At 43.9% G+C, this 12,174-nt stretch overlaps 1 protein-coding gene across 9 annotated transcripts in view; it reads left to right on the plus strand.

Annotated features, from left to right (window-relative positions):
* Positions 1–707: 707 nt before the first annotated feature.
* Positions 708–12,174, plus strand: part of NPL (N-acetylneuraminate pyruvate lyase) — a 44,292-nt gene continuing 32,825 nt past the window's right edge. For 2 of the 9 annotated variants that reach the window (XM_023203488.2, XM_023203495.2), the window contains exons 1-4: positions 1,203–1,337; positions 2,610–2,714; positions 3,596–3,650; positions 5,717–5,800. In XM_023203488.2, the coding sequence (XP_023059256.1) occupies positions 5,733–5,800 (68 nt within the window). In that variant the 5' untranslated portion in view covers positions 1,203–1,337; positions 2,610–2,714; positions 3,596–3,650; positions 5,717–5,732. Of the gene's footprint in view, positions 1,040–1,193; positions 1,338–2,609; positions 2,715–2,739; positions 3,000–3,595; positions 3,651–5,716; positions 5,801–12,174 lie in introns of those variants that run through there. The other 7 variants (XM_023203489.3, XM_023203494.3, XM_023203492.2 and 4 more) reach the window with 7 other exon arrangements.

Genomic DNA, 12,174 nt, shown 5'->3' on the forward strand with positions numbered 1-12,174 from the left:
TATTTATTTATTTTTTTCCTGCAGGATAACATAGTGTTAAAAGCACAAGCTTCTGGACTACTTGAAATCAAACCACAGCTTAACCAGCTCTATGGCCTTTGGCAAATTACTTCAACTCTTTAAACCTGTTTCTGATCTGTAACATGGAATGATCCTTGCTCATCTGTAACATATACATTTATAAAACATGACCCACCAATGGGGTTATTTTAGGAATTAAATTTTAAAACGGCTAGAATGGTGCAGGCTGAGTAAGCACTGAACACAGTACTTATTAGCTATTATCTCTGGTGCTCTGTGCCATGCAAGAACTATTAGAATACATTTAAAAGCACTTTGCAAATTGGAAAGCCCTTTTAACAATTTAGTTTCTCTAAATGTAATAATAAGCATCAGCCATCGCCTTTTACGGAAAATTGAGGTGGAATCACATCAGCAAGAGAAGACTGAGGACTTGTCTCTGGCTCTGCTCCTGATTTATTAACACAGTACATGATCCTAGAATAACAGACTCCTGATATTCCTGAAAGTAGAGGCGGTTGGGTTAAAAATACTTTTCCCTTTCAAAAGTCTTTCAGATATTCTCCAAAAGAAGCCAGAAAAGCTCCTGAATGAGTAGATAATTCACTTTAAAATTCGCTCATCAATCCTTAACACGAGAGTCTGCAGGGCTGGTGCAGCGGCGTCAGCCGGAAGAGAGCTGAACGCCGATGGGCAGTTGGGGTGTCTCCGCACGCCTCGGAAACAGCAGCCCAAACCTCACAACGCAGAACCACGAGATAGCGGGGATTGCAAAGCCCTGCGCAAAAGAAGGAAAATTAAGACGCAGCGGAGCCCAGGAGGTGTCCGCAAGCGGGAAGGACTGGCCTGCAGAAGAGGCAGGGAGAAGTTTGCACTCAGCGTGGCGCGGGTGAGCGGCGTGCTCTCGGGCACCCGGCTGCCAGTTCGGATGCTCCCGATCCTCGGGGAGCGGGGGCGCTGCGCCGGAGTCACTTCAGCCCACGTTGTTCAGGTGACACCGGGGAAGAGCAGACTCCAGGTGTGCAAAACGTTTCGGGGTTTTGGGACTTCGGGGCCGTCGGTTCCGGGCGCGCCTCGCGGGCGGCGGCGCAGAACTACAACCCCCAGGCTCCCCGGCGTGGCGGCACGTGGGCCCGGGACGGGCGGCAGCGGATATAAAGCGCGGCAGCTTTTGCTGCCAGGCGGAGCGGCGGCGCGGACGGAGCGGAGGCCTGGTGGGGGGCGTGGCCCGCGACTGCGCGGGCGAGGACCGACGAACGCAGACGGCCAGACGACCTGGGCGTTCCGGTGGAGGGGCGCTGGGGCCTCACTTGCGGGTGGGTGAGACGGTGACGGACTCGGAGGAAAGGGGGAAGGCAGATACGCTAGGAAACGGAGCTGGGAAAGGTGTGAATGCGAGAAGTGTTGGGATAGACCAGAGCAGAAGGACCCACTCCCCCGGATTGTTTGCAGACAGCGTATCTGCCGGGTATCCGAAGGTCCTTTCCTCAAAAATAGAGTTAGCAATTGAGCGGAAGGGAGCTTAAAGTTAAATCTGATACATCCCTCCTTCACTTTAGGAGAAATTGATGGTTTTCTGCTTTTTAAAAAATCCCTATTTGTATTTCCTCTTCTCCGAGTACCTGTCGCTTAAGATATTCTCTGCCGGGAGGTACATTCTACCCCTACTTTCTGTCTCTTGAAAAAACAACAACTTTGCCATTTTAAAAATAATTTGACTTAGGCAGCTTTAATTCTTTGCACTAAGTGTTCTTATCTGTGGATGGAGGTATAAGATTTCAAGAGTAATACCCCCTCCCAATATTTCAATAATAATAATCTAAATTCACATTAAGCCTTAGGCTGGAGAACATTTGAGCCATTCTCTTTAGCTACTAGCTCTGAAAACTTCAAAGCATAACATTCCCAAGTTTATCTAAAACTTGAATCTTAAAAATATTGGTAATTCTCTGTTAAAGACTTTTTTTTTGTTTTTGCTTTTGTTGTTTTAAGACAGAGTCTCCCTCTTGTCGCCCAGGCTGGAGTGCAGTGGCGGGATCTCGGCTCACTGCAACCTCCACCTCCCGGGTTCATGCGATTCTCCTGCTTTAGCCTCCTGAGTAACTGGGACTACAGGGGTGCACCACCACGCCCAGCTAATTTTGTAGTTTTAGTAGAGACGGGGTTTGGCCATGTTGGCCAGGCTGGTCTCGAACTCCTGACCTCAGGTGGTCTGCCCGCCCCAGCCTCCCAAATTGCTGGTATTACAGGAGTGAGCCCTCACACTGGCCAAAGTTGTTTTTATCCCATTTCTTCTTGTAGGCATTTCACAGTTTGCAAAGGCAGCAAATTTTTACTTATTTAGTGTGTTGCTCTGTGCAAAGAAATTTTCGAAGCTGTCATTGTCCCCAGATGGCAGACAGTCTAGGAGAGGAGCCAAAACCACCCTGCTTAATAACTCCGTTGTAAGGTCTTTAATGAAAAGCCAGCATTTGGGGGAATTCTGAGGTTTAAGAAATTATTTTCGGCTCGGGTATCAGGGAGTCCCCTGGCTTTTAAAATGAGGGTTTTTTTTGTTTTGTTTTTGTTTGTTTGTTTTTGTTTCTAAGCTATACCTGCTGGAATGGATAAAGTGAGCTTTAAAAGCTGGTCAGACTGAAAAGATTGAAGTGAGAGAACCACAGGAACAAAGGCAAGCAGACAGACAGTGAAAGGTAGGTAGAAGGAACAGCAAACAGAACGCTGAGCAAGTGCAGTGCAGGCATGAAGATTTGAATAGAGACCCAGACCCCAGGGAGTTGGGTCTTTAGCCTACTGGCATTTTCTGAACAGGACAAAGACAAGACCAGAAATGCTGGTTTCACTGGAAGATTAACCTGACAACTGGTGTGGATTGAAGGAGAAGAGAAGAGGGATTAGGACAGTGATTCCTAACCCCTATCCTACACTCCCAAGGACCCTGTGTTTTGAATTTTTGAACTAATCAAACTACATTTGTGGTAATTAGTTTTATTTCTTTCCATCAGAGACTCATATAAAACTGCCAATTTGAGCTTCTGATGAATCTAAGAACATCAGTGTTACTGTCCTTAGTGTGAAATAAATGCAGGCAAAAGCACAAGACTATGGAGTTTTATTTAGCCTGAACAGCCTAGTAGTGTTGGATTTGGGAGATGTTTAATGCTGACTCAAGCTCTCAGGACTCTTATCACTTGAACCTTCTTGGGCCCTGTGGATCTGGGGTTTTGCCTATTTGTCTAGATAAGAGGTAACAAAGGGGCAAATTATAAAGTCATAAGGAGGAAAGCAGGAATAGCAGAGGAAGAAGATAACAATGGAAATGACTTAGTCCCTAAACAGACAAGAGTAGTGAGAGTTGGAAAGGAGGCACCAGCAGAGCAAAGATAACTGGGAAGATGATGCTGGTAAGGGCATGATAGTATTTTATGCTGTCCTATACACATCAGGCAAGACTTCATGGAGGGCACTGAAAACGTACTATGTGTCTAACACTGTTGTTAATTACTTTACATGAATTAGTTCATTTAATTCTCTCAACCCTATGAAATATAATTAGTATTATCCTAATTTACAGAAGCGGAAACCGAAGCAGAAAGAGGTTACTTAATGGGCTCAAGGTCACCTACCTGGTAAGTGGTAGAGCCAGGATGCAGATCCATGAGGTCTGACTCCAGAGCTGGCCATCTCGCCCCTCTACAGTAAGGAACAAAGGAGATGGCAGGTTCCCTTTCGGCATGTTAAGTCGAGATGCTTGTAGGAGTGTTAGGTGAAGATAGACAGCAGGCATAGCATCAATCTTCTTTGATGCTTAAACATCCCTCCCGGCAGGGAGATGGCCTAGGTTATGGGCCTTTAAGGCTCAGAGGCTAAGTGGCATGCTTTTGGACTGAGGGTAGTCACATGAAGGTCAAAGAGTGATTAGAGCCACATCTTATGATTTCTTATCTTGTGTTTTCCCATGGGCCAGGTTATTGGATTCATCCTTCTGAACTTCCAATCTGATTTTAGTCTCATGTTTGAACTAGGAAATACAGAGCAAAACTACATGCAGGACTTGATTTTAGGAGCAACAGCAACTGTTGCTGGGAACATGTCTGTTTGCAAGGAAAGTATCATGTTGTCTTTCTACTGAAAGCAGTCAGTGTTACTCAAGGGCTTACCTGAGCCAAGACTCTTGGGGAAGAAAAATAGAGGATATGGTCACTGTACTTCAGAAGTTTATTCTCCTATTTGGGAAGATAAGATGAACAATTAGAAGAGCAAACAAAACAAGATAGCTCATGATTGAGTACTACATTGTGTGGATTAGATTTAAGTATAGTGGGCATTGGGTTTTTGAATGTGCCAATAATGTCAGAACTATAGCATAACCCTTCTTGTTGGTCACCTATAGACATCTCTTTATTTGCTACAAGGCCACTATCTTCTGTAGAATTGTCATCAAATACTATCTGATTATATCTTATTTTCATTTTCAATTGTTAGACATTAAATTTGGGGTTTGGAATTGCATTTGTGGCTTTTTATGTCTTATAGCTCAGAAAACAATAATGCTTCCATAACTAGCAAATGTCAGAGCTGCGAGTTGAACCAGGTGGTCTGCCTGTGGAACCCAGGCTGTTAACCAGTCTGTTCTGTTGCTTCTTGTGGCCCATTCAGAGTCTTTTACACTGATTATGGGCAGGTACACTCTCTGCCAGATGGTGAGAGATCCTTTGGCTCCAAATGAGCGGTGTGAGTTTGATTCAGCAGTGAGCTCCCCGTCTGCGGAAGCCATGATCCAGCCACAGTCTGAACACCTCATTCAGTCACCCACATATTCTTCTCTCTTGAACACCTGGTGTCAAGCAGAGGGCTCACTGCAGAGAGCAAAGGCAAATGAAACATCCCTGTCCTGGGAGCCTGCTCTACTGGGGAAGAGGGAGGTGTGAATATGCAGTCTACATGGTTAACTAAAACTAGGAAAACTGGACAAAACTGGGCAAAAGTAGGATATGAAAAGTTAGGTAAATCTGAAGGTAGTTATGTAAATCAAGATGAAACCTTAAGACAGTCAGGTTTGTTTTAGGTGAGATTCTAAGAATGAAGACAGTGGAAAGAGAAAATGTCCCCTTTTATGACCATATTTCAGTTTAAGTAATAGTACAGTTGACCCTTGAATTACATGGGTTTGAAGTGTGCAGGTCCATTTACACAGATTTTTTTCAACCAAATGCAGATAGAAAATCAGTATTTGCAGGATGCAGAATTCTCATATGCCAGGCTGGGGCTGACTGCGTGACTTGAGTAGGCGTGGATTTTGGTATACACGGGGGTCCTAGAACTGATTTTCTGTGTATACTGAGGCATGACTATAATTCACTGTATGTTTTACTTACCTGAGTTAGGTTCAAGCTCTTTCTTGGGTCTACTGCTGTTTACTTCTATCCTTTGAGGTTTTAGATTGCTTCCATCATCTGTGTAGATAAAATGGGAGGCTGTCCACATAGTATTTTCTCAGGTCTACCCTCTCCTGTCTTAAAGTTTCCTCCTCAATAGAATTAAGCTCTAAAATTTCACTGTCTTGTACTTGCTCTGTGTGTTTGTGTACTTGTAAGCACATTTTACAGTTCTAAACTAGAAATGGACTTTGCCTAGGAGTTTTATCATTGACATTCCTTGAAGAAAGAGAGAAATTACATTGTATGTTTTCCAGACCTACCAGCAGCTCAATGGCCTTCCCAAAGAAGAAACTTCAGGGTCTTGTGGCTGCAACCATCACGCCAATGACTGAGAATGGGTAACTATCATTTGGGGCCTTGAGGGGATCAGTTCTCATTCAACCAAAAAGAAAACTTCTTTGTAACAACAGTCACTTAAGACCCTGCATCTCTGTGGAACTGTTGCCAAAAGGCAGCTTCTGTCTGTCATCCCTCTGCACTATCTCTGATCCCCAAGTCTGGGGAGGCATTGTATCTCTGACCCCAAAGTCAGAGAAGCATTATATCACCTTGCAGAAAGGGAGAAGGTGAGAAATGGCAGCTTGCCTTTCTCTCAATGTCTGTAGAGCCACAGAGCAAATTCTCCTTGGATTTCACGACAGCTCTGGCCTTTCTAAACAGCACCAGTAGCATTGGATAAAAATCCCATTTTAGCATAATTGGATGTCAAGCAGTGATCTAGCCCCTCTCAGGATCCTATCTCTAGACATCAGCATGATTCCACTTCAGGCTGTTCATAGACTTGATAAAAATATCCTACCCTAAGGAAAGTGGGAAGTTATCTGCAAGATAGACTCCTTACTCATGTTTACAGCCTCATTTCAACATTGACTAGATGTTGGGCAGCGGGGGAAGGGAAGTAACAACAGTTCATTGTTGACTAATCATTACCCCAAGCAAGTATTTTGACCTCCAGATGAATACAGTGGCAGTCCTTCTGCTCAAAAATCAGATAATAAAAAGACCCTGTGACATAGGGAGCCATGCACTGTGTGTAACTCCTCCTTGAACATCACCCCGACAAAAGAGAGTTCATCCACCTCCTGGATCTGTATGTTTTTGACCCGTCAGAAGAGTCAGGCTGCCACAACAGTTAGAATGCTGGCTTATTTAATCTTCTCCTTTCTTTCTGTGTAGTATAACAATCATACCTACATAATGAATTATAAGCATTAAATGAGATAATTCATACAACAGTGCTTAGCACAGGGTCAATATGCACTTAGGTCAAAAAGTTTGAACTGCCATTATGGCATAAGACAGAGGCAAAAGGAAGATGTATTTCATACACCTTTTACAAGGGACTGTCTTTTTGGTCTTGCTGAATTTATAAACCTTCATCTTACCCCTTTAAAGGAGATGAAATTTCTTAAGTCTTCTAGTATTCTCCTTCAAAGCTGGCCATTTTGCAGTTCTGCCGTAGAGACTCTCCAGTGAGTCCAAGATTTCTGACTTTTAAGATCCATGAAAAATCACATCCGTACTAGGTCTAAATAAGATTCTCGCTGGTATGGCATTTAGATTACTCAGCTGGTTAATAATTTTTTTCTGTTACTTCCCCTTTCCCCAAGTTTTAAGAAAGACTGGCATCAGCTGTTTCTCAATGCATCAGTCACTTGTTCGCAGATCAAAACAGAAGACATGTGATTGCATGAATCGGCAGGATTTACTTCCTGTTACAGAGTGAGATCCTGCCTGTAATCTCCTAACACTGCATCTGGTCCATGCTACTTTAACCTTTTAATAAGACCCCTCTTATCCTGGAAGTGCCTTCTTAAAACAGTTTTGTTTGTTCATCAGGGACCCATGGAGAATGTCAGTGTGTTCTTCCTCCCTGTTTTGCTGTTTTCCTGGAAGGCCAGATCCTATGATTAGAGATAACTAAAATGACTGTTTTTCTGGATCTTTTTCCGTTTCCCAAAAACCTGTGGTCCTGCTGCTTCCATTTTACTATTTTCTCATCAATTCTGTATTTTTCTTCTAGGAACCTTACTTTCCTGAGGTGTGAAATCAAAAAAAAGAATGCATTATATGTAGGCTCTTTAAGAAACAAATAGTGTAGGTCAGTGTATAACACAGAGTAGACAGGCATGTGAGCCATGTTAGTTCCCCTTTTCTCCCACCACCTGCTTCATCAAACATTCCTGTAGATACAAAGTAGTTTTGGAACACCCACCAAGAACATGTAGGCATTAATGTACTTACCCACAAGGGAATCTGCACTTCTGGCATGTTTCTAAGACACGCGTTGGAAGGAAGGGGCACATGGAATCTAATACCTGGAAATACTGCCAGGTGACCTGCCACTGTGGGAGTTCTCCTAACCTGGCATGTACAGTATACATATCCTCCATAATTCTGAGTGGCTGAACAAGGACTATTTCCCTACATCCTTTATTTCTTCTCAATTCCAATGAATGCTCAGTAACAATTCAGCTTTCTGCATATAGGTTGATGTCCTGGAGTAGGGTAGCTGGCAGAAAGAACATGGATAAGTAGATCTTAGTGAAACGATCTGGTCCTGGATCCCAAGCTTTGCCATCAGTTAACTCTCTGACCCTGGGGAGATCTTGTCACCTTTTAAGAGCTCTCTTGGTCAGGCATGGCGGCTCACGCCTGTGATCCCAGCACTTTGGGAGACCAAGGCGGGTGGATCACAAGGTCAAGAGATCAAGACCATCCTGGCCAACATGGTGAAACCCCGTCTCTACTAAAAATACAAAAATTAGCTGGGTGTGGTGGCGCACACCTGTAGTTCCAGCTACTCAGGAGGCTGAGGCAGGAGAATCGCTTAAATCTGGGAGGCGGAGGTTGCTGTGAGCCAAGATCACACCACTGCATTCCAGCATGGGCAACAAAGCGAGACTCTGTCTCAGGAAAAAAAAAAAAAAAAAAGGCTCTCTTTCATATTCTCCAAAGATAGTTCAACCACATTATCTCTATAACCCTTTCCAACTCTTAAGAGTCTGCAGTCCTCTTGTGTTATGTCATTGGAGATATTGTGGGGATCACCATTAAATAAGAATGTAGAAAGTACGTGTAATTCCAGTCCATCGTCCACACTGTAGCTCAGTGAGCTTATCCTAGCAAATAAATCTGATCATGTCACTCTCCTCTTTAGGGATCTTTTGACTGTTTTGTCTGAGCCTTGCTACCCATCATATGGCCCATGGACCAGTTGCTCCACCACCATGGGAACTTGGTAGAAATGCACAATCTCAGGCCCTATCATACCACAGATCCGTCCTGCATATTAACAGTGTCGCAGATGATTCTTTAGCTCATTAAAGTCTGAGATGAGCTGGTCTAAAGATTAAAGCCCAGACTCCCTGGGATAGCATAGGAAGTCCTTCACAGTTTACCTTTCCTGCTTCATTTGTCACCATACCTCTTCTATCCTTCATGCCTTTACTCATTCTGTTTCCTCTGCCTTTTCCTACCACCATCTTCTTTCTTGCTCCACTTGAACACTTCTACTCATCTATCAAAACCATCCTTAGAAATTCTTCCCCAATTCTCTTAAAAGGAGTTAGATGACCCTTTTATAGCACCCTGTCCATATTCTTCCCCTGTGATCCCATAGCACACTTTTTTCATTGCATCAAAATTATGTTTATAATTATTATAATAACTTTTTGTTACTTGCCTGTGTCTTGCAGCAGGCTTTGAGCTGCTTAGCCCTATTCAATAGATATTGAATACCAGCTGGTACACAAGGACTGAGAAACTATCTTATTTATCTTTGTATCTTAAGCATGTGGCATAGCTGTGGTAGCTTTTGTTATTTTATGAGTGAATATACTGCGGGAATTACTAGTGCTGAGAGTCAAGAAAAAGGGAAGGAAGTGAACACTGATTGATGCTATGTCAGTCATCATGTGAGCATTTCATTTACATGTTCCCACTTAATCTTAACAACAGCTCTGTGAGGGAGCCATAGGTATCTCTGTCCTGGCAGTTGAAGAAACTGAGATCCTAAAGGCTAGCCCAGCTGCCCTGCCCCAAGCCACACAGCTAGAAAGGGAGGATTTCTCTACCTATCCAGCCCCCTTGCCTTTTTATACACTAACAAGTCTAATGAAAGACTTACCTTTTTTTTTTTTGAGATGAAGTCTCACAGGCTTGAGTGCAGTGGCACAATCTCGGCTCACTGCAACCTCCCCCTCCCAAGCTCAAGCGATTCTCCTGCCTCAGCCTCCTGGGTAGGTGGGATTAGAGGCGTGCACCACCCTGCCCGGCTAATTTTTGTGTTTTTGGTTGAGACAGGGTTTCATCATGTTGGCCAGGCTGGTCTCAAACTCCTGACTTCAAGTGATCCGCCTGTCTCGGCCTCCCAAGGTGCTGGGATTACAGGCGTGAGCCACCACACCAGCCAAGACTTGCTTTCCTTGTTTGTTCTAAGAAGTCACTTTTTCTTTGGGCAGGCTCACAGTCATTAGAACAGAAAGTCCATTTCAGATCTAAAATGTCAAGAACAAAAGTTGTGTTTTTTCCTCAAATGCTCTTGGCATCACCCTGGGAATCTTCACAACACCCTCTGGTAAACACAAACCTGTTAACCCCAGTGAGAAAAGGCCTAGCCTGCTTGAGCCAGACTGGCATAGATTATTGTCTTTCTAACAGTGTTTGGGACGCAGGGACCCAGACTCCCAGAACAGAACATTTTCCACCTCCAGCAGGGTGGGCAGGTTAGTCCCTGCCTGCCTCCCTGCTGAAAGAATTTTAAAATAACCAGGTGGCTATTTTGCCAAGAGTACGTATAACTCCTATCTGATTGAATGCTGAGAGATATGTATAAAAGGCAAAAGAAAATGGAAAATCAGGTTTTCTAATAGCATGCCACATCATGTCAGGTATGAAAATAGCCTGTCCTGTGGATTCTGTCTTCCCAGATGAAGTGAAAGTCTTTCATGGTGGTTTGTGCGCCAGGAGAGGAAACAAACAGCAATAGGGATTTCTCCGTGAAAAGCCACTTCAGAAAAATTCTATTACGCTTTTACCCTAAGAGAAGAGTTGTGGAGTCTACCTGCAGTTTCACAAGCCACCCACTCTGGACCTCAATTTGTGGCAAAAAGACCAGAAGACTTTCTTCTGCTTATATAGTTTGGGCAAACTAAATGTCTTAAGAACAGATAATTAGAAAAAGGAATTATATTCATCCATAAAATAGAATGTTTAGCCGGTATAGTATGGACCATCTAAAAATGTGGGAAGATGTTAAAATTAGAATGCTGAGTGAAAAATATAAAACTGTCTAATATGGCCATATTTATATAAGAAAATAATATAATGTGTATTTGTGAGTAGAAGAATATCAAATTAAGAGGAATCATCTCCGGAGATATCCTGAGTGGGTTTTCTTTTTTTATTGTATGTACTTAAGTAAACGATATAGCTACTGTAATTAAAAAAAAAAAAAAAAAGTTAAATAAAATTAGTGGGGCACAGTGGCACACATCCGTAGTCCCAGCTACTTGGGAGGCTGAAGTGGGAGGGGAGGATTACTTGAATTCAGGAGTTTGAGGCCGGCCTAGATAACATAGCAAGACCCTGTCTCAAAAAAAAAAAAAAGCCCCAAGACATGAATCTAAACCCAATGCAAAGAATCTGAATCCCCAGGAATTAAGACATTAAACTGGGTTTAAATATAAAAATGACTACAGCAAGCATGGAATTTGGTTCTGGGTCACTCTCCCCTGATGTGCCCAGTTGTTAGATGTGTTCTTGGGGCTTGTGAAAGAAGAGAAGATGCAGTGCAGCCTATTCAAGTGAATTGATTTCTGTCAACTCACTTCTGTGAGCACTGAGCTCCAAATGCCCAGTGGGTGGGCAGAAGAATAATTCATTCTCATTGTTTCCAGTCTCTCTAGTGACTTCCTGGTAACTGATCATGGATAGTGGCCTCCAGTGATGAAAACAGACCTAAGTACCATGACAGTAGGGTGGGAAAACAAGTGAAGGGACAGGCTGGGCATGATGGCTCACACCTGTAATTCCAGCACTTTGGGAGGCCGAGGCAGGCAGATTGCTTGAGCCCACGAGTTTGAGACCAGCCTGGGCAACCTAGTAAAACCCTGTCTCTACAAAAGATATAGAAATTAGCTGGGCATTGTGTCATGCACCTGTAGTCCTAGCTACTGGGGAGGCAGAGGCCAGAGGATCACTTGAGCCCGGGAGATTGAGGCTGCCGTGAGCCGTGATTATGCCACTGTATTCCAGCCTGGGTGACAGAGCAAGACCCTGTCTCAAAAGAAAAAACAAAAATGGACAGAGTCCTCACGGAGAATTATTTTCACCCTCACCCTGCCTTTTGGGTGCCTGTGTAACAAATGTGGTAGCAGCCCTGGATGATTTCACCCCCACTTGTGCCTAGAGCTGCTAAGCATCCCAGCCCAAGGCTGCAAACTTGCACCTGCAGAGTCAGGCAGGGATCTGAAATGCCTGAGGGACCTGGGGGCATCCAGTCCTCTAAAGTGGGCCTGCTGCTGCTCTTTCTAATTTCCAGCTGTATGAAAATGTAGCCCTGGGGTGTTTTGTTTTGTTTTGTTTTGTTTAGTTTTTTGAGACCGAGTCTCGCTCTGTCACCCAGGCTGGAATGCGGTGGTGTCATCTTGGCTCACTGCAACCTCTACCTCCTGGGTTCAAGCAGTCCTGCCTCAGCATCCCTATTACA

This window comes from Piliocolobus tephrosceles, chromosome 1 (genome assembly GCF_002776525.5).
Source record: "Piliocolobus tephrosceles isolate RC106 chromosome 1, ASM277652v3, whole genome shotgun sequence".
NCBI lineage: Eukaryota > Metazoa > Chordata > Mammalia > Primates > Cercopithecidae > Piliocolobus > Piliocolobus tephrosceles.